This window comes from Eretmochelys imbricata, chromosome 21 (assembly GCF_965152235.1).
Source record: "Eretmochelys imbricata isolate rEreImb1 chromosome 21, rEreImb1.hap1, whole genome shotgun sequence".
NCBI classification, from domain to species: domain Eukaryota; kingdom Metazoa; phylum Chordata; order Testudines; family Cheloniidae; genus Eretmochelys; species Eretmochelys imbricata.
The window spans coordinates 12,024,881-12,047,135 of NC_135592.1; the positions used below are offsets into that span (position 1 = coordinate 12,024,881).

Below are 22,255 nucleotides of genomic sequence, written 5' to 3' on the forward strand. Positions count from 1 at the left end.
ACAGTTTGTCTAAGCAGTGACTCCTTGTTGGGGCACACATGAGAACCATCTACAGATACTTAAAGGACAGAGAAGAATGATTTAAAACTGTCCAAGGTGGGTTAAGGTTTAGCTAAGAGTAAGAGGATGAAATTAAGAAAGAAGAGAAAGTGAGGTAGGATATCAGGACGTTCACTGCTGAACGGGCATTTACTTCTTTTTCCTTGGAGCTGAAATGTTGCTTTTTAGATCCAGTCCCTTCCCCAACTTCAAAACTGGCTGATTTATCTTAATGTTGGGAGTGTGAGTAGCGTACAGGGTTTGCATTGCTGCTGAAGCGTATAGGTCAGCATGACCTGTGTTACTAGAACCAGATGTCTCCCAGAAATGTGTTTCTTGTGGCTCAGAGATTGTAGTGACATTGACACAGGCATACGGGTAATCATCTCTGAAGTGTCCCGTTTGTTCCTGTTAGAATTCTGACAGCCTGGTTGGAAACTTGTGTGACCTGGTACCTAGAGCCAGATGCAGTCCAGGTGAAGTCTATGGAGTTGCACCTGCTAACACCAGTACTGAATTTTGCTTCTGGTATCCATGGAATGCATCTCTTATGATGGTGCTCAGCCTCGGAGGGGAACTGTAAGCCCTCACTGGCCATTCACTGTAGGTGTGTCCCTGTCTGTTCTTTGGAGTTTGTGTCTCCTTGTGTCACCATTAAATTAGGCTTGAATAAAGACTGGGAAGGGATCGGTCATTACACAAAGTAAAACTATTTCCCCATGCTTATTTTTCCCCCTACTGTTACTCACACCTTCTTGTCAACTGTTGGAAATGGGCCATCCTGATTATCACTACAAAAGGTTTTTTTTCTCCTGCTGATAATAGCTCACCTTACCTGATTACTCTCGTTATAGTTGGTATGGCAACACCCATTTTTTCATGTTCTCTATGTGTATATATATCTTCCTACTGTATTTTCCGCTGCGTGCATCCGATGAAGTGGGTTTTAGCCCACGAAAGCTTATGCTCAAATAAATTTGTTAGTCTCTAAGGTGCCACAAGGACTCCTCGTTCTTTTTGCTGATACAGACTAACACAGCTACCACTCTGAAACCTATGGTTTCATCTGTAAGCTGAAAGATGATCCTACATTTGTGTTTATTTATCAGAGAACACCACGTCCCTGCAATGCGGGTTGTGTTTTGTAGAGTTGATAAATTCTGTAATTGTATAGAATGAAAAACCGGGCAGCTTAGGGAGTGTTTCCAACTTCGGATATTAGAGTTCAGAGGAATAAGTTTAAATATTCCATTTCATTGTTAAAGTGACATTTGAAATGGCCTGAGAGAAAGATGGTAGAGGGAGATTTCGTCTACCTGTGGAGAATTTGCTTCCTTACTCTCTAGCTTATTCAAGTGAACTATGCACTGGAAATCCAGAAATCCAAGGTAGCAGGTTTTATCGAAGGTGACATTTTCTAGATCTCAGATTTGGTTTTCTAGCAAAAAAAACCCACAATTATCCTTGTGGTTGTTAGTTGTAGCCAGAATGAGTTACCATCAGTGTTCCAGCAGATATGACACCAGACTGGGAGTCAGGATTCTGGGGTTCAGTTCCCAGCTCTGCCACTGACTTCCTGTGTGAAAGTGAGCAAACTACTTTGCCTCTCTCTGCCTCCGTTTCCCCATCCTTAAAGTGGGGTAATATTGCTCAATCACCTTTGTAAAGCACCATAAGACTGATGGGCAAGCTGTTGATCTGAGGTTGAAAATCCTGGGTGCATTGACTAATTGGCACATGTGACAGCCTGATGCTAAAACTGGACTCTTGCTCATTTTCTTTTCAGACAGCCCCAGAAGAAGCATATGATTTGTTTGCCTCAGCTCTCCTCTGATTCTGCTTTGCTAGTTGTACCCCACGCTGGTCTTCCGTAGGGGACTCCTTTGTATGAAATGTGGGGGTACTGCTGCTTTACAAGGGAACAGAGGCGAGAGGCCCTGTTTTCACTTTTAGCCTTGGGTCAGACTCAGCAGTCAATCAGTGCTCCCAGGATTTGCGTGTGTCATTCTTCAGCCTGTCTAGTGGTCAGTAAATAAAGCACTTCATTTATCCAGAACAGGTGTTTGGTTGTCCAGACAAGAGGCCTTGCCTCCAGTAATCCCAGTGAGTTACAGACGAGCAGGTGCTGGGGAGAGGGAAGGTGGGCAAGAAGTGCTCTCTCATCAACAGTTAGAAACTGATCGGAGAAATGTACCAGTGAGTACGGTGACCACAACCCCTTGTTTGAAGCTAAACCATTGTTCCAAATAGTTAAGGAAAAATGCCGTTTTACTAGATACCTGTTGGCTGTTGCTGGGTCTGGGGAACTGAGTTTAGCATTCACTTTGCTGTTAAATAAGATATTTTTAAAAAAAAGAGTGGTGGGAATATCTGGCTATCGGTATGATTTGCAGGGTCTAGAGCAGGGTCTAGAGCATTAGGGTGACAGCTCCTGAGCAGGTTGTGGTGTCTCTGGGGCTCCCCCTTCAAGCATCCTTGGGTCCTGGAGAGGCAAACCAGGCCTTTAGGCTGATTCTTTTGTGTCTTCTCAGCAGGAGTGACCAACGGCTTTGGGAAACATACGGAAAGCGGGTCTGACTCGGAGTGCAGCTCTGGCCTTGGCAGTGGGCTGGCATTTGAAGCCTGTAGGTAAGTCCCCTTCGCTGAGCCCTTCCTCAGAATACGTACTGTCTACACACGAACATGAAGCTGGGGTGTAAATCTACCCCGTACTAGCTTGCCGTGCACCAAATGTCTGCATGGACCCCACTGCTGCGCGCTAAAAGTTCCGTAGGGTGGTTTGATCTATCCCGCTTAGAAATTGAAATGGATCAAAGTGCTCTAGGGACTGACTGCACTGTCAGTGTGAAGCAGTAGGGTCCACACAGACACTTAGTGCATGGTAGATTGGCACCCCAGCTTTTAGCGAACTAAACGTTAGTGTAAGTCAGTCCTATATGTTCTTACTGAGTTTCCTTGCCCTTCTCTCTAAGGCAACTTCACCATGTGAAATCCTGTTCAAATTGTTTCTTAACTTCTGTATTAATGTTGGGGCTGAGAGCCAAAAGCCTCCTGCGTCTCCACCCTTTACACTCCAGATATACTTCTCAAGCCAGTTCATAGATCCCAAGACAGCGTTTGATGTTTTAGATGTACTGATGTATAGTAGACTCATGTCACCTGATATGCATGTACATGCTCTAGCCGCTTTTACACAGGTATATCCATTACCAGAGAGCCAAAGTTGGGGAAACATAGGTCCCACCTGGTCAGCCCAACCCTCATGAGGTGAAGATGCGCTCCTATCTCTTACCAGCACTGCTGCTCTCTTTCTTCAGAAGTGCTTAGAAGATGTTCTCTTTTCCATTCTGGGCACCTCAGGCAGGACTGACTCGTCTGTAAACTGACCACCCAACCTCCCTTTTTGGCTGAAAAAGTTGACATAGACACAAGTATATATGATATGATTGATATTACTGTTCTGTTTTGGGAGTCTGACCACAGATTCTGTCTGTCACACCGCCCTGCTCACAATTTGAGCACCTCACAGTCATTGATAGATTTTTCCCTCACAACACCCTTGTGAGGTAGGAAGGTAGTGTTCCCATTTTACAGATGGGGAACTGAGAGAGGCTAGATAAGTGTCTTGCCCCAGGTCACACAACTGGTCTGTGTCAGAGCAAAGAACTGAACCCAGATCTTGTGAGTCCCAGCCCAGAGCCCTAATCACTTTTTCAGGTTGGTGACTTCCTCATTTGAAGTGTAACGTTTTCAGGTAGCAGTGATAATGGTGATTATCCAGATCATGCTTGACCTTGAAGGAGGAGATGTGTGAGTGGCGAAGCGAGATTTCCTTTGTTTTAGATTTAATAAAATTTTCTATATCCTCAACATCTCACAGCCCCCGATTGTCTTATGTGACACCTTTGGGATCATAACCCACCAGCTGAGAAACACTGCACTAGGCCATCCTTCCTTCCTAAGAAAATACTCATTTAGCCATGCAAGGCTCCGATCCTGCAATTTTATTTGGTCTCTAAGGGCATAAGACTCTCCCCACAAACATGCCTTTTCAGAACTGGGGCTACAATTTAAAACTGATCATGATGGTTTTCCCTTAATAAAATATTCCACTGAGGCACAGAGTCACAGGAACATTTTTAGGATGCAAACTTTGCGCTAGGAGCTACATCGTGTTCCAAAATGTTACCTGTCAACAAATACCTATAATTTTGCTGTTGTAGCTAAGATTTGATTTGTGTTTCAACTATGAACCTGTGTTTAGAGGCGTACAGCTTGTCAACAGAAATTAATTCTGGTCTGAAATTAACATAACCCATTTGAACCCAAGAGCAAACTCGGTCTGGATTTACACATTTCTTTTTTAATAAAAAAGATTCTGAAAAGCAAATTCACACAAATTTCTTAGATGCTCTTGTAACTCACAAATAGGATTGTTTTTAAAGCCCAATTTTGCAGAAAGATAGTCCACAGTACTCATTGATCTTTTGAATTTCTTTGACAAATATTTCGGAAGGTCTGAGGGAGCAAGCTGTAAAAACAGTTTATAGCCTGTGAGCAGAATGTTAGCCATCCCTCTCCCTGCCCCGTCACCACTGCTTATAGGCTGGATTGTGCCCTATCCTCACATGACTGCATTGGAAGGAACACAAAGACACTTTCCTGCACACACACCATGTGTGGCAGGTAAGGGCTGGCCACAATTTCAGGGAGCTTGCGGATTGCTTCTGACTTCCATCCCTGCAGGAGCAAAAGGACAAGGAGGGTAGAGGCTTAGCAAAGTAATGGGTCCATTCATGAGGATGGTATTAAGGGGGTGTCATAAATATAAAGGGAAGGGTAAACCCCTTTAAAATCCCTCCCGGCCAGAGAAAAAATCCTCTCACCTGTAAAGGGTTAAGAAGCTAAAGGTAACCTTGCTGGCACCTGACCAAAATGACCAATGAGGAGACAAGATACTTTCAAAAGCTGGGAGGAGGGAGAGAAACAAAGGGTCTGTGTCTGTCTGTATGCTGCTTTTGCTGGGGATAGACCAGGAATGGAGTCTTAGAACTTTAGTAAGTAATCTAGCTAGGTATGTGTTAGATTATGATTTCTTTAAATGGCTGAGAAAAGAACTGTGCTGAATAGAATGACTGTTCCTGTCTGTGTGTCTTTTTTGTAACTTAAGGTTTTGCCTAGAGGGATTCTCTATGTTTTGAATCTAATTACCCTGTAAGGTATCTACCATCCTGATTTTACAGAGGGGATTTCTTTACTTCTATTAAAAGTCTTGTAAGAAAACTGAATGCTTTTTCATTGTTCTCAGATCCAAGGGTTTGGGTCTGTGGTCACCCATGCAAATTGGTGAGGATTTTTACCAAACCTTTCCCAGGAAGTGGGGTGCAAGGGTTGGGAGGATTTTGGGGGGAAAGACATGTCCAAACTACGTTTCCCAGTAAACCCAGTTAGAGTTTGGTGGTGGCAGTGGAGATCCAGGGACAAGGGATAAAATTAATTTGTACCTTGGGGAAGTTTTAACCTAAGCTGGTGAAAGTAAGCTTAGGAGGTTTTCATGCAGGTCCCCACATCTGTACCCTAGAGTTCAGAGTTGGGGAGGAACCTTGACAGGGGGTGTAGTGAGTTACTTCCCACAGCAGATCATAGAATTTTATTGTAGGACTGAAAGGTACCTCGAGAGGTCTTCTAGTCCAGTCCCCTGCACTCATGGCAGGACTAAGTATTATCTAGACCATCCCTGACAGGTGTTTGTCTAACCTGCTCTTAAAAAGCTCCAATGACAGAGATTCCACAACCTCCTTGGACAATTTATTCCAGTGCTTAACTACCCTGACAGTTAGGAAGTTTTTCCCAACGTCCAGCCTAAACTGCCCTTGCTGCTATTTAAGCCCATTGCTTCTTGTCCTATCCTCGGACGTTAACAAGAAAAATTTATCTTCCTCCTCCTTGTAAAAACCTTTTATGTATTCGAAAACTGTTATCATGTCCCCTCTCAGTCTTCTTTTCTCCTGACTAAACAAACCCAATTTTTCGATCTTCCCTCATAGGTCATGTTTTCTAGACCTTTAATCATTTTTGTTTCTATTCTCTAGACTTTCTCTACTTTGTCCACATCTTTCCTGAAATGTGGTGCCCAGAACTGGACACAATACTCCAGTTGAGGCCTAAGCAGAAGAAGAATTACTTCTTGCGTCTTGCTTACAAAACTCCTGCTAATGCATCCCAGAATGACGTTTGCTTTTTTTGCAAGTGTTGACTGCTGACTCACATTTAGCTTGTGATCCACTATGACCCCCAGCTCCCTTTCTGCAGTACTCCCATCGTAGGAAGTCATTTCCCATTTTGTATGTGTGCAACTGATAGTTCTTTCCTAAGTGGACTACTTTGCATTTGTCCTTAATGAATTCCATCCTATTTAATTCAGATCATTTCTATAGTTTGTCCAGATCATTTTGAATTTTAATCCTATCCTCCAAAGCACTTGCAACAACGCGTCTGCAAACTTTAGAAGTGTATTCTCTATACCAGTGGTTCTCAAAGCCGGTCCGCCGCTTGTTCAGGGAAAGCCCCTGGCGGGCCGGACCGGTTTGTTTACCTGCTGCTTCCGCAGGTTCGGCCCCTCGCGGCTCCCACTGGCCACGGTTCGCCACTCCAGGCCAATGGGGGCTGCAGGAAGTGATGCGGGCCAAGAGACGTGCTGGCCGCCCTTCCCGCAGCGGTAAACAAACCGGTCCTGCCCACCAGGGGCTTTCCCTGAACAAGCGGCGGACCGGCTTTGAGAACCACTACTCTATACCATTATCTAAATCATTGATGAAGTTATTGAACAGAACCAGATCCAGAACTGATCGCTGCGGGACCCCACTTCATATGCCCTTCCAGCTTGACTGAACCACTGATAACTACTGTCTGGGAACGGTTTTCCAACCAGTTTTGCACCCACCTTATAGTAGCTCCATCTAGGTTGTATTTCCCTAGTTTGTTTATGAGAAGGTCATGCGAGATAGTATCAAAAGCCTTACTAAAGTCAAGATAGACCACATCTACTGCTTCCCCCCATCTACAAGGCTTGTTACCCTGTCAAAGAAAGCTATCAGATTGGTTTGACACGATTCATTCTCGACAAAGCCATGCTGTTACTTATCACCTTATTATCTTCCAGGTGTTTGCAAATTCATTGCTTAATTATTTGCTCCATTATCTTTCTGGGTACTGAAGTTAAGCTGACTGGTCTATTCCCCGGGTTGTTCTTATTCTCCTTTTTATAGATGGGCGCTATAGTTGCCCTTTTCCATTCCTCTGGAATCTCTCCTGTCTTCCATGACTTTTTGAAGATAATTGCTAATGGCTCAGATATCTCCTCAGTCAGCTCCTTGAATATTCTAGGACATATTTCATCAGGCCCTGGTGACTTGAAGACATCTAACTTGTCTAAGTAATTTTTAACTTGTTCTTTCCCTATTTTATCCTCTGATCCTACCTCACTTTCACTGTGTTAGACGTTCAATCGCTGTTAAACTTTTTTGGAGAAAACTGAAACAAAAAAGTCATTCAACACTTCTGCCATTTCCGCATTTTCTGTTATTGCTTCCCCCCCACCTCCCCTTTCTGAGTAACCGGCCTACCCTGTCTTTGGTCTTCCTCTTGCTTCTAGTGTATTTGTAGAATGTGTTCTTGTTACCCTTTTTATCTCTAGCTAGTTAAATCTTGGTTTGTGCCTTGGCTTTTCTATTTTTGATCCTGCATACATGTGTTATTTGTTTATATTTATCCTTTGTAATTTGACCTAGGTTCCACTTTTTATAGGACTCTTTTTTGAGTTTCAGATCATTAAAGGATAAGCCAGCGTGGTCTCTTGCCAGACTTCCTATCTTTCCTACGCAGTGGGATAGTTTGCTCTTGTGCCATTGCTAATATCTCTTTGAAAAACTGCCAACTCTCTTGAACTGTTTTTCCCCTTAGACTAGCTTCCCATGGGATCTCATCTACCAACTCCCTGAGTTTACTAAAGTCTGCCTTCTTGAAATCCATTATCTTTACAGGACTGTTTTCCCTCCTACCATTCCTTAGAATTATGAACTCTATCATTTCATGATCACTTTCATCCAAGCTGCCTTCCACTTTCAGATTTTCAGCCATGTCCTCCCCATGTGTCAAATTCAAATCTAGAACAGCCTCTCCCCTAGTAGCTTTCTCCACCTTCAGAAACAAAAAATTGTCTCTCATACATTCCAAGAACTTGTTGGTTAATTGGTGCCCTGCTGTGTTATTTTCCCAACAGATGTCTGGGTAGTTGAAGTCCCCCATCACCACCAGGTCCTGTGCTTTGGATGATTCTGTTAGTTGTTTCAAAAAGCCTCATCCACCTCTTCTTCCTGTAGTAGACCCCTACCATGACATCACCCTTGTTTTATACACTTTTTATCCTTACCCAGAGACCTTCCACAAGTCTATCTCCTATTGCCATCTCAACCTCAGTCCAAGTGTATAAGGCAACATCTCCTGCCTTATTTCCCTGCCTGTCCTTCCTGAGCAAGCTGTACCCTTCTATCCGAATAGTCCAGTCATTTGTATTATCCCACCAAGTCTCTGTGATGCCAATTATGTCATAGTTGTGTTTATTCACTAGCATTTCTAATTCTTTCTGTTATTTCCCCATACTTCTAGTTCTTCCTGCTTATTCCCCATACTTCTCAGATGTTGAGGGTTGCTGGGTGTCTGGTTTTTGACCAGAATGCCTGGTCGAAAAGGGACCCCGGTGACTCCAGTCAGCACCACTGCCTGGGTTGTTAAAAGTCCAGTTGGCAGTGCAGCAGGGCTAAGGCAGGCTCCCTGCCTGTCACGGCTCTGCACGGCTCCCAGAAGCAGCAGCACGGCCCCCTTCCGACTCCTCGGCGTAGGGGCAGCCAGGGGATCCGCGCAGTGCCCCCGCCCCAAGTGCCAGCTCTACGGCTCCCATTGGCCAGGAACCACAGCCAATGGAAGCTGTGGGGGCGGTGCCTGAGGATGGGGCAGTGCGCAGAGCCGCCTGGCCACCTCTCCATGTAGGAGCCAGAGGGGGGACATGCTGCTGCTTCTGGGAGCTGCCTGAGGTAAGCGCCGCCTGGAGTCTGCACCCCTGACACACACACACACACACTCCCCAACCCCCTGCTCCAGCTCTGATCCCTCTCCTGCCCTCCAAACCCCTCGGTCCCAGCCAGGAGCACCTTCCAAACCCCTCATCCCCCGCCCCACCCCAGAGCCTGCATCCGAAGCTGGAGCCTTCACACCCCCTGCACTCCTGCCCCAGCCTGGATCCCCCTTCTGCATCCTGAACCCCTCATTTCTGGTCCTACCCCAGAACCTGCACCCCCAGCCCAGAGCCCATACCTCCTCCCTCAACACCCTGCCTCAACCCAGAGCCCCTTCCCATACTCTGAACCCCTTGGCTCCACCCCCCCAGCCCGGACCCCCCTCCTGCACCCCAAGCCCCTCATCCCTGGCCCCAGCCTAGAGCCCGCCCCCCCCACCCCCGGTCAAAGCCCTCACCCCCTCCCACACCCCAACCCCCTGAGCCAGCCCGGTGAAAATGAGCGAGTGAGGGAGGGTGAGGAGAGTGAGCGACAGAGGGAGGGGGAATGAAGTGAGCAGGGGGCAGGGCCTCAGAGGAGAGGAGGGGTAGGGCCAGGGTGTTTAGTTTTGTGCAAGTAGAAAGTTGGCAACCCTAGATGTTGTGCCTCTCTGAGGCATAGTGCCTCCAAGTACTCTCCCTGTGAGGTGCACCTTTTCATCAGCCCTTGTAGGGGGCGTCCTGCTAATAATATGATCTAAATCAGTTTTGCCACTTCTAGTTAGGTTGAGTAGACTCTTGTTCCATATGTCGTCCTGATGAAGCTCATGGGACATCGAAACCAATGGAACTACTCACAGAGTAAGGTGCTACTTAGTATCAGAGGAGTAGCCATGTTAGTCTGTATCCACAAAAACAATGAGGAGTCCGGTGGCACCTTAAAAACTAACAGATTTATTTGGGCATAAGCTTTCGTGGGTAAAAAACCCCACTCCTTCAGATGCATGGAGTGAAAATTACAGATACAGGCATAAATATATTGGCACATGAAGAGAAGGGAGTTATCTTACTACTTAGTGTGAGCAAGAGTGGGAGAATTGGGCTCATAATTAGTTCTAATACTGATTAGGTAGATATTTCTGTATCCACTGGAAGTTTCTTAAAGGAGTAAGAATGGTCCAGTGGCCCGGAATTCAGTGTCACTTCACCTTTTTTGCCCATTTCCGCACCTATAAAATGGGGAAAATGTTACTTGGCTCACAACGGAATTGTAAAGTTTAGTTAATGTTTTATAATACACTCTGAAGATGAAAAGTGCTATGTAAATGCTTATTATAATTACAAGTAATTCACATCTCAAAAATGATGTTAGAGTTGTGGGATGCACACAAAACAAGGAGTTGAAAATTAGCCTGATACCTCATGGAAAACATATACAATTATTCTATGTAGGGTCAGTTCTCTTTACTGTTTTAAAATAATTGGTTACTAGGAAATTACTATAATGTTACAAATGAACATTTTCAGCTAGGGAACAAAAATCAAGAGTTACTAAATTCTTCAGCTGTAGGGATACTGTTTTCATAAGTGTTCTCGGTAATAAAGAACAAGGAAAAAGAGATCCTGAAAATCTGATACTGGAGCCCTATTGTTTATCCATTAGAATCAGTTTCAAAGAGGTTGGCTACTGTTTTATCCTCCAATGTCTAAACACAAACCAGGTAAACTTGTTGAGTTTAAGTGTTGTAGATTTGACTCTTAGTGTACACTTCTTTGATGGGTTTCTCCCTCAAGTTCAGCAAGTCTCCTTAACTGCACCCACAAAAATATATCAAAGCAGATATATTGGCAAATTTTACTGGAGCATTTAATGAGACCTGCTGAAAGTAGATCTTTAGTGTTCTTTTCATATCGAGATTGCATCAGTCCAATAATTTCCCTGCATTTTCCAAACAGCTGGAGAATCCTGTAACTCTGCTGTGCTTTGTAGTGAAATCTTGCTTTCCCTAACACTCTACTTTTTGTTTCTTTTTAACAGCGGTTTGACTCCTCCCAAACGTAGTCGAGGGAAGCCAGCCCTTTCTCGGGTCCCCTTCTTGGATGGTGTGAATGGAGACTCTGATTACAGCAGCTCAGGTGAGAATAATGTCTACAGAAGAAGCTCTTTGGGGCAGGCACAGTCTGGCACTACGGGTCCTGGTTTGTGATTGGGACTCTGAGGCGTACATATAATAAATAATACTAATAATAAATAATACTAATAAAAGGAGTGCCGTCTCTGAAACTGACTTTATAGCTGTTCACTGTCACTACTTTCCTTGTCAGTGGGTGCCATACATCGGTGTCATGGAGCCACACTCTTCTAATACTACCCAAGGCAATTCTCTGGTTTTCTAGCACACCAGTGATCAGATTCCGATTTCAGGTACGGAGGTCAGTCAGTGGAGTTAGTGCAGATTTACACTGCTGGAGCTGAGATCAGAATCTTAACTCTCTACTATACATCTATCCCCTTCTTTATAGCCACTGGACTCTGTCTCCTAGCTCAATGGAAGTGATTATTGTCAAGGATATTGTACACTCAGCAAACTGCTGCTGAGATAAGTTTTACAGAGCGAGCCCACTTCTGGGGAAGTTTGAATCTCTGGGAGAGCTCTGTGTGTTTTAACCTCACTTTGGGATAGCAAAAGAAAATATACATCATATATTTCCCAATCTCACCCTCATTTAGGTCATCCTATGTATGCATTTCTCTGATTCATTCTGTCTTCCAATGCAGTCTATAGTCTGCATTCTACAGTATAGTGACTGTTCACCTCGGGCATAGACTCTCTCACCCTGTGAAATTCACATTAATTAAAACTCCTTCTCAAAAGCCAGGAGCTAGCAGATTAGTCATGTGTCCCCCATGTGGAACTTTTGCAGCCTTGGCTATGATAAAAATGGTAGCTAATCTTATTCCATCAACCTGAGCTAGACATTCCCTGCAGGGATTAAGCAGCCAGATACGTGACAGCAGAATAGCCTGCGTGTTTGTACTCCATTGAAAAAAATCCTGCTGTCTGAACAGTGGTGCAGATTCATCCATAGTGTAACTTCAGTGATTTCAGTAGAGATTCACTAGGGGTGGATTTAACCCGTTATAGTTTTGTTCTGGGGCTTATAGGGTCAAATTAATCTCTGATGATTTGATTTTAGGGGAGCTACACCAATTTACTCTAGAACTGAATCTGATCAGTGTTTCTATGTGAAAGGTGTCTCTTGATTCAGGCATGTGGTTGGGGTTGCAATTTAGGCTACGAGAAGGGAGTTGTGGTGACCCTATGAATTAAGAGGCTCTGATCTTGCAAGCCTGACTATATATATTACCATAGCATTAATAAGGCTGGGCTTTTGCCATGGGACCCATCGATTACGAGATCTTCCTTGAGTGTTTTGTGGGGGTTGTTTTGTTTTAATGTTCACAACTTTTGATATTGTAGAGTTTTTTGTGGCTTAGGTGGTAAAATAGCTGAATAAACCTCACTGTGAGGTGCACAGTAAAACCATGGGCTGTGTGATTGGCTGGAAGCCCAGCCACACCACCGTGGCAACACAAAGAAGTAGCGTATAAAACAACATCTTAAATGGAGGAGACTGTGTCTAGTTGGTAGAGCTGGTAACTGGTAGGTAGAACCCCTGGATTCTCCTCCTAGCTCTGCCACTGAGTTGCTGTGCTATCCAGGGCAAGTCACTTCACCTCTCTGTGCCAGAGTTTCTGCAGTTTTATAATGCGGGTTAATATTTCTGTAATGAAATCATCAGTGCAGGATTATCATTCCTGTGTCTTTTGCCTCCGGTATGAGTGCCGTGAGAAACTCCCCAGCTCTTAAGACTTTTGACCCTCTGAAGCACCTCTGCCGTTGTTTGGCGGCTCTGGACCATTGAGTATCCAACCTCAAGTATCTCAAGTCATTTTGGCTGGTTCCTTTCAACAGCAGGAAGCAAGAACTCCCCTAAACCCTGCATTGCATATAAAAACACAACTAAGGACATAACCTGATGATTACCTGTTCTGTTCATTCCCTCTGGGGCACCTGGCATTGGCCACTCTTGGAAGACAGGATACTGGGCCAGATGGATCTTTGGTCTGACCCGGTATGGCTATTCTTATGTTCTCATCTATACAACCATTTATTTTACGGCAAGCTGGGATGTGAATCTACCCCGCACTAGACTGCTGTGGACTAATTGTCTGCGTGGACCCTGCTGATGTGCATTAACAGTTATTTAGTGTGCTTTGATCTAGTCCCATTTCAAAGATGACTAGATCAAAGAGCATTAATTAAACATTAATGTGCGTCAGCAGGGTGCGCACAGATGGCTGGTCTGTGGTAGGCTGGTGCGGCATAGATTCGTGTCCCAGCTTGCTGCAAACCAGTTGATCATGAAGACAAGCTTAATATTCCTCTTTTCTCTCCTTTCAAAAAATTAAAAAGGGGTCAAACCGCATCTTTCCCCAAAGCACTTCTTGTTATGAATGGAATTCACCCCTGCACTAAAGTGACACTTAAACCCGATTTTGAAGGTTGAAGTGGTGTGAAATGCTTTGAGCCTGCTCTTTGCACAAGAGTGAACGTCACCCGTTATTTGTACTGGTGTTTACAAAAGTATCCCCTGCTTTGGTGACTCTTCTGTTCAGAACTATTCCAGCTGTCGTCACGCTACATGCACTACTGTTATCACCCAGTGACTCTTCTGAAAAAATTCAGTGACAAAATCTTAGTCCTGCTTAGAAGTCACATAGGGCTTGATTTTCTGAGGTGTTGAGCCCCCACAACTGCAGTTGAAGTCAGCTACAGGTCTTAGCATTCCCTTTTTCTCAACCGTTATGTTTTTTAGATGTGTGTGTTTCTAAATCACCGAACTGAGCTTTTAATAAAACTTTAACTGAAGCACCGCTGTTAAATATGTTGTATTGGGAAATGAGATCAGGAGGAAAAGCACTTATCGCCTTCTCAGCTGTTCTTTGCTCGCCTTTCCCCGATGTTGCGAGAGCTGTACTGGGGACCCTGCTGAGCCACGCCCGAGTGTTTCAGGATTTGGAGGAGCTGGAGCAGTTTTACTATTAGGGAAGTAACCATTTATAAAATATTGTTGGTCTGGGGCCAAGCAGGGCTGCAGTGGCATCCCGGAGGCACAGCCATGTGCATTTTGCATCAGAAGAGAGCAAGGTTGGCATGGGACCAGTGAGACCCACCTCGTGTCTGGCTGGGGAAATTCCAGGCCGGGGGACCATCTTTTTGTTCCGTGCTTGTACAGCCTCTAGCACAGTGGGGTCCTGGTCCACGACTCAGGCTCCTAGCACTACGGTAATACAAATTATAATAATAATTAATAAATAATAATCATCTCCAAACAACTGACCTTATAGTCGCAGGTGGACAGATCCCAGTCTCCAACTTCCAAGCCCTGAGTCATGAAGCCAGATTGTCCAGCACAGTGATTAAAATAGATTAGCTCAGGAGGGGGAGCTCTCATTGCACCACCCCAAGAGGAAGGGGTACTGTGTGGGACTGCTCCTTACTCAAGGCATGGAGAGGAGGTGGAGACCCTTCCTGCTTACTTTACGCCCTGCTCTGCATGAGGGTGTGAATCAACTCTGTTTCTGGTGTTGCACAATAACATAGAGCCTTGGAGCAGGGACATGGGGTGGCAGCAGAAGGCAAAAACAAGTGACTTTTCATTTTGCGTCATCCCTCCATCAGGAAAATGGGGTTGATTATAAAATGGATGTAGCCACACACGTACTAGTGGTGACGTGGATCTGTTTGAGGGGTAAAAGGTGGGGCGGATGTAGGTTTATTTTGAACACAGTGAAATTTCAGCTGTGCACTTACCACATAGCAAGGAGCTTTAAAAAAGCAAGCCAGGAATTCTGCTTGTGTATTTTAGCCACCACAGCCGTCTCATCTGCATTAGCCGGTTGCTTTGGAGAACGTGTGGGCTGGTGTGTCTGAGTTCGTAGACAGAGATGTTTCTTCTGTTCCCTACTTCTCTATACTAATGCTCAGGCACTTCTAAGTCGTGTTTCTTTGTGACCCCTTAGGCAGAAACCTCCTGATGCCGTTTGAGAGCCATGCTGAACTGGAACCTTTGGAGCTCGTGTGGGCAAAGTGTCGAGGCTATCCGTCCTACCCTGCCTTGGTAAGTACACCTGTCGCACAGGGTCCTCCCTTGCTGTAGCAGCAAGGTTAGCAACGCAGAGTCCAGTGCTGGGGGTGCAGCGTAGCCAGTTAGAAAAGAGAAACTTCCTCCTGTTCACGTAATGCTTGGTTCTTTCCTTCGCGCTGTCAACTGCCATTTTGCTCATTGTTTCAGACCATTGGGAAAATGTTGCAAAACATAAATCTGTTGGTGCCAAAAAATGAGCACTTTCTTCTCCTATCTTGCTCACTGTTCTGGCGCGTTGCGAGAGCTATCTGTGCTGTTGGCCACATGAAACATGCAGGTGCAATTACACACTTTGCTTGCATAATTTCTGCATTCACACATGTAGATTCCTAACGGGCCATTTGCATGTGCAGTTACCCAATGAATGGGTACAATTACAATAATTGCATGTGCAAATTAGCTATGCTGTTGCATGCACATTTTTGCGCCAAGCCTTAGGCACCTGGCCTTTTGAACAACAGTCCCTTAGTACCTTTCGAGATGGGTGCACAGGCTGTTGCTAAGAAATCCATAAACTGGCATCAGGGGTTTAAAGGAAACGTGCTAGAGTTCATGGTCTAAGACAATGAACACCGCTATTGCTAAAAAGTGTAGTTAGTACTGTGTTTTACAAGCATTATTTAAATAACCAATAAAGAGAGAATTCTGACATAAGTTTGAACAGGAGCCAGATAAGCAGTAAGTGTGATTCTACTCTTCACAGTTTCTGCTGACTAGAACAAAGACGTCTCTCAAGAAGCTGATCTTTTTGTTCCCCTTGTCTGTGTAATTTCCCAGTATGGCTACCACTTGTGCATCTGCATTGTTGGGAGTGCTAGGATAGACACAAAGCTGATGGTAGCTGGTTACCCTTTGACCCCTTTGATGGAAAATTGTAGGAAATAAAAGCTATTGTAGACAAAGGCATGGAAAGTACAAAGGCGCCATCAACTCTGGTGAAACAGCAGAGTTTTAACACCATGCTTGAGCGTAACCAGGGTTTATACTTGTTTGTGGCCAAACAGAATTCCATCACTGTTTGGCCAGTTACTGTAGACAGGACCAAACTATGCTAGAATGGTATTCATAAACCATGTTCCTAGCCCAGGTAGGAGCCCAAGGTAGAGAACAATTGTTCAGTGCCATCCCAGTTTGGCCACAAGCAGAGTTTAGACTGTGTTGAAGCTTGGTTTTTAAATGGTTATATCAGTATAGACAGAGTCTTATGTCATGTTTGAAACAGGGCACAATCTGCTGTGCTGATAAAGAGTGTTTTCAAATTCGTCCAGCTGGCCAGTGTCAGAGCCCAACTGGTCATCCAAGCCAGTAGGATGCATCTCTGCGCCCAGGTCGGAAAGCACAGAAGACTGGACCTGGTTTCATATCTGGTTTCTGCAGTTTCATCTACCCCATCTGACTTCAAGTAAATGTTGGCACACTGGCATATCTGCTTTATGCAGAGAGAATTGATACATCTACTTTTAGATCTGCCTAAATGACTGCATTTTTGTCCAGAGTACCCCCGGGTCTGGCACTGCCTGTCAACACTTCTGAAATACTGGACCGGATTCTCATTTAGTACCAGTGTAAATTCAGAAGTAACTCCACTGAAGTCCATGGAGTTGCAGCTGGGTAACACTGGCATGAGTGAGATCAACTTATGCCTATTGGATGTAATAATCTTGTCACATTTACTGTGTGAACTTAGGGGGAAAGCCCTCTTTAAATAATAAAATACTGGATTTATACTGAGTTATTGGCTACCAAAAAAGTATATATTAAAATACAGTATTGTGACAGTGCCTAACTCAATGCTGTATGTTCATGTCCTTTCCCTTTCAACATTAGCCTCTTGGCTGGAGACCTTTATGGGTCTCCCACAATACTGCATACACCCTAGAGACAAAGCTGCTTCTACGAAGGCTCTATGCAGGGCGTTACTCAAATGGAGCAGGAGGGTGCCTCTTGCTTATATGCCATAGGTTACTTTAACTATCTAGCTTGGACATACTGCAAGAGAGAGAGTATAGATAAGCTATGCTTTCTCTGCTTTTCTTCAGGGCTTCATGCTTAGCATAATAGGACCTTGATCCTGACCAGAGCCTCTGATTGCTACTGTAATATAAATATGAAATTATAATCATAATGACTATCTAACTATCTTAGGTACTTGTATGGCTCCCATTGACCATTTCAGTCCTGACTGATATCCCATGTAAACTCACTGGCTTCAGACTGCATTTAGCTTGGCTATAAAGTTGTTTAATCTCTGGTGCTGAGCAAGTCGGGAGCCCGTCTATTAGCACAAATGTCTTTTGCATTGGGAAATCCCATGTCTGCCATCAAAAGTCTGAACTCTTCTGCACGCACTCGCATCCTCTTCCTCCCTCCTGTTCCCTGCAGGTTCCCTCCCCCCGGTGCCTTTTTGCTCAGGCAGTGCAGAGCAGGGCTGTGCTCTTAGGCTGAATTTGCAGGAGTCTTCCTGTGGTGGGGCTTTCGAAATACTGATCCGTGCGCCTCAACTGTCTCTCCAGATAATTGATCCCAAGATGCCGCGCGAGGGCCTCCTTCACAACGGAGTCCCCATCCCTGTCCCTCCCCTGGATGTTTTGAAGTTGGGGGAGCAGAAACAGACAGAGGCAGGAGAAAAGCTCTTCCTTGTCCTATTCTTTGACAACAAGAGAACCTGGTGAGTGAACAGACATCGTGGGATGGGCTGCCCAGAAGGAAGATTTAACATTATTAAGGCAGATTTAAGGTGGAGCATTTTTAAAGACAAAGCAGTTGCAAAAATCTCCTTGAAGGGGTTTGCACACCTCTCCCTTGCCCGAATGCATGACAGTGGGGTCTCCTGCTTACATGATCAGCAGCTGGAAGAGGCATTTATTTGCACAATGGCCTTCCTCCAGGGTCACAGGATGCTTTTACAGGAAAAATACTGAATTGTATCGAGAACTAATTTTACAGTCAAAATCAGCAGCCAATAAAAAGTGTCTTTTTTTCTGAAAGCTGAGGCAGACCATGCATCCAGTTCTACCGTTGTAGAGAAAGTTTGCTGAAATTTCTAGGTCAGCATTTTCAAAACGTTAGACTTATTCCATATTTAGACACCTAAACAAGCAGCCACATTTTTCAGAGATGCTGAGTGCCTACAGTTTCCAGGTCAGGCTATTTGTTGAAGTTCCATAATACAGATTTTAGGAACCTATCATAAGGCATCCAAGTGCAATTTTTGTGCCTAGCTCTCAAGGACTTTATCGTTTGATCTCAGACAGACTAAATACCCTCCTGATCGTGGCCTCAGTGGAGGACCAGGTTTATATGGTAGCAAAAGACCGATCAGATATAATAAGCCCCAAGCCAATGAAGTGCTTTGAAAATAAGCAAGAAAGCCTTGAAATCCATATGTGAAGCAATGTAAAGATTGTAAAACTGGAGCGACACCTGGGAGAGAGACAAGGCGGGTGAGCTAATATCTTTTAGTGGACCAGGTTCTGTGAGTGAAAGAGACAAGCTATCGAGGTACGAGCTCTTCTTCAGGTTTCTGGAGAAGTTGGTCCACTAAAAGATATTATATAACCCACCTTGTCTCTCTCATGTCTTGGGACCAATACAGCTACAACAACACTGCAGACGTCCTGGGAGAGAGGTGAGTACCTATAATGATGCTGATAGCCGTACCCTCAAGGAGCTGAATTAGTGAATCAGGAGGTCCCACAAGGAAAGAGGAACTGACTGTGCAGGTAAAAGTCACATGGTAGGTAATATCCATGTGCACTTCAGATCACTGTTTCAAAGAGCTTACACTCTGAACAAAGTAGACACAGAGTAGACAAATACACTAGGAAACCCAGAAGAGATAATGAATAGGATTTTTCTTTCTTCTTTTATTATTAACTCTCCTCTGGCATTGCAAAATGGAATGAGGCTAGGCTTTTCAAAGGAGCCTAAGGGAATTAGACATCCACATTCCATTTCAGTGAGCTCCGAACTCCCTTAGGCATGGTCTGCAATACACAGGTCGACGTAAGGCAGCTCATGTTGGCCTGCTTACGTCAGTGTCTACACTACAGCCTTGTCCTGTCGATGTAAGTGGTATACTACACCGACATAGTGACTCCATCCACAAGAGGCATAGCACAGGGATTCTCAAGCTTCATTGCACTGTATGAATGTAGCTTTCTGCAAAGCTAGAGAGATTTTAGCCCTTAGCCTTGAAAGGGCTGGAAGTCTCGGTGGCCCTGGGCCATTGGCCATTCTTTCCCATCTGCCCTCTGTCCATTTCTCTCGGTGACAGGGTTTTTGGTATTCTGCTTGGATTGCAGGCAATGGCTTCCGCGGGACAAAGTTCTTCCCCTTGGGGTGGACGACACAGTGGACAAGCTAAAGATGATGGAGGGCCGAAAAACCAGCATCCGCAAGTCCGTCCAGGTGGCGTACGACCGAGCAATGATCCACATGAGCCGCGTCCGGGGAGACCACCCCTTTGTCACGTCAAATTATCTGTAGGGAGTCGGAAATGCCCACTCTGCCCCATTTTTTCAGACCCAGTGCTTGCACCTGTTGGCACGGTGGACCTTGCCATGCACAGAACGGTAGGGGATTCCTCCCTGCCTGGGGGAGCGTGATGGGGCGTCTGCTGTGCTCTTTTGTGTTCCTGTGAGAGATGCACTATGCCTAGCAGTGTAAGAAGCTCCTATAAAGTACCTTGATTCGTGCCAAAAAGCCTGTCCGGATTCTTTCTGAATGTGTCTCATTGAAGAGCCGGCAGGAGAGGAAGTGATCTATTAGGCTGGACCACAAGAAAGAAGCTGGTGAAGTGTGGGGGGGGAGCTGCAGTCTGATGGTTGGACATCACGCCCCACACCTCTTGGGTTTTTAGTCTGCAGCCAGCTCTGAGTAATTCTCTGGAATCCATCACCATTGTAAATAAACCAGTACCCTTTAGTGGAACTCCTGCTGGACTGTCTTGTGCCAAATTTACAATAACCATCACTGGACTTTTTTAATTTCATTTTTTAAATGACATTGGTTGCCCCATGGCGTTAACGAATTTGCAGCCTACTGTTATTGTTATGACTCTCATGCCTATGTATATATAATATGTTTTCATGGTAGGTTTTCACCACAACTAGAAAAGACTGAGATCATATTTTGATAACTCTCCCTTTCTCCTTACGCACACATGCACAAATGCACAGAGCTTTAAATATAAAAAACAAGTCCCCTAATTTTATTTTTTATTTTTATGTGTGTGTGACCTAGACATTTATAGTCAATAGTTTCATGCGTAAATTTCAATTTCAGTGACTATGTGACAATTCCAAGAACATGTTCTTCATATTGCATCTTAACAGAGTATTGAGTCTGGGCAAGAAAACGTCTTTTATGTTTTTTTAACCTAATTTTGGAAGTGTCTAATCAGCTGGAGCAGCTTGACAGACACTAACGTTGATCAGGGCGGGAGGAAGACATGCCCTGTGGTGTCGTTTTATGCGTGTTCAGTTTAAAATAACTAGTTGGAATGTCAGACCCCCCAATTCTTCTCTGCCCTTATTTTTTCACGGACTGTCTTTTTAAAGTTTTCCTCCAGCTTGGTTTGGACTGAATTAAAGCTGTGACTGGATTTCTGCTAGCTGGAGCACATAACCATTTCACCCGTTCACATCTCTTCCCTGCTCTGTGGGTCTCTAGCATTTGCGATCCGTTCCAAACAAAAAAACAAAAACAAAAACCCAGCTCTGCAGAGAACCCTGTTTTACTGCTTTTGTATTGCAAAACCAGGGACAGCTAATGTTTGAAAGCTGATGACAAAACTTTTCTTTTCTATTAGCCAAGGATTCATCATTTCTCTTATCTGTTCTATTGTGGGGTTTTTTTTTTCCTTTTAAATTTTAAGAACCAAAGGTGCAGATTCAAGATTGCAGACAGAATATCACCCTTTCGCTTTTTAACTCAATACTTTTTTATTATTTTAACTTTTTCATACTAAAGAGAATGTGGGGAGAAAATAATAATAAATGGGGGGGGGGGATCACTGCCATTTCTACTTGGTCTACTTTTTTAAAGTACCACTTCTTATACATTGGGACATGGAACCACACCTTAAGGAAAATACCTGTATAAAGACGGGGTATAAGATTTTGTAAAAATAATAATAATCCCTAAAGAGTGTGGAAGGGAAGGAAGTTGTGTACATAGTTGTAAAATATCGTTCTAAATTATTCAGGCCTATTGTCACCATTCTTGAAAGTCCTCAGTTGTGTTGCTGGGTCTTTTTGTATGCACACAGTATAATTTATTTAAAGGAACATACACTTTTTCCAGATAGTATCTCAGCTGTGGACTTGTGACCTGTGTATAACTGTTTTAAGATCTTGGGGGCAGGGTGGGGGATTTGTTTTGTTTTGTTTCCTTTTTTTTTTTTTTTATGACATTTTAGAATTTTAATTGGCTAATATCCTGCTGTCGCTACGGGACCTAAACGTTACTGTCAGTCTGCTGTAAAGCACAGATTGCTCTATTTATTGTAGAAAGTGAGTTTATTTGCTTTCTAGAATTGTTTATATCAGATGGTATAAGAGAGGTAATAAGAAAATCTATGCTTGTAAAGAAAAAAAATGCTAATTTTACCTACTATAATCTGACTGTCTGAAACTCTATTTTCTCTCTGAGAAATAAATGTTCTAATGTAAAAATCTGTGGTTGGGTTGTCCTGGCGTGTTCAGACTTTTGAAGACTTCTTTCCCACCCGCCGCCAGCCCGCTGGGATGAGAAACAAGCAAGAAACCTAACGAGAGCTTTTTGATCTCCTGCATTACCAGATGACAGTGGAGGTGAGGACTGTCCTTTTGCATCTACTTCTTCCTCCTGTTAGTGTCAGGACCACATCTTGAAGAGCAGTCCTCTTCTGCAGAGTGCTTAGTGACAAGCAGAGTAAGGTCTCTCTGATATCTGAGGAGCAGCTCCTTG

General features: G+C 44.3%; 1 protein-coding gene across 6 annotated transcripts in view; it reads left to right on the plus strand.

Annotated features, from left to right (window-relative positions):
* The window catches only part of BRPF3 (bromodomain and PHD finger containing 3), a 48,776-nt gene extending 26,793 nt beyond the window's left edge, over positions 1 to 21,983 (plus strand). For 3 of the 6 annotated variants that reach the window (XM_077839200.1, XM_077839203.1, XM_077839201.1), the window contains 5 exons: positions 2,571 to 2,667; positions 11,130 to 11,227; positions 15,180 to 15,277; positions 17,818 to 17,972; positions 19,609 to 21,983. In XM_077839200.1, coding sequence (XP_077695326.1) covers positions 2,571 to 2,667; positions 11,130 to 11,227; positions 15,180 to 15,277; positions 17,818 to 17,972; positions 19,609 to 19,792 — 632 coding nt within the window. In that variant the 3' untranslated portion in view covers positions 19,793 to 21,983. Of the gene's footprint in view, positions 1 to 454; positions 899 to 2,570; positions 2,668 to 11,129; positions 11,228 to 15,179; positions 15,278 to 17,817; positions 17,973 to 19,608 lie in introns of those variants that run through there. The other 3 variants (XM_077839202.1, XM_077839204.1, XM_077839205.1) reach the window with 2 other exon arrangements.
* Positions 21,984 to 22,255: the final 272 nt, after the last annotated feature.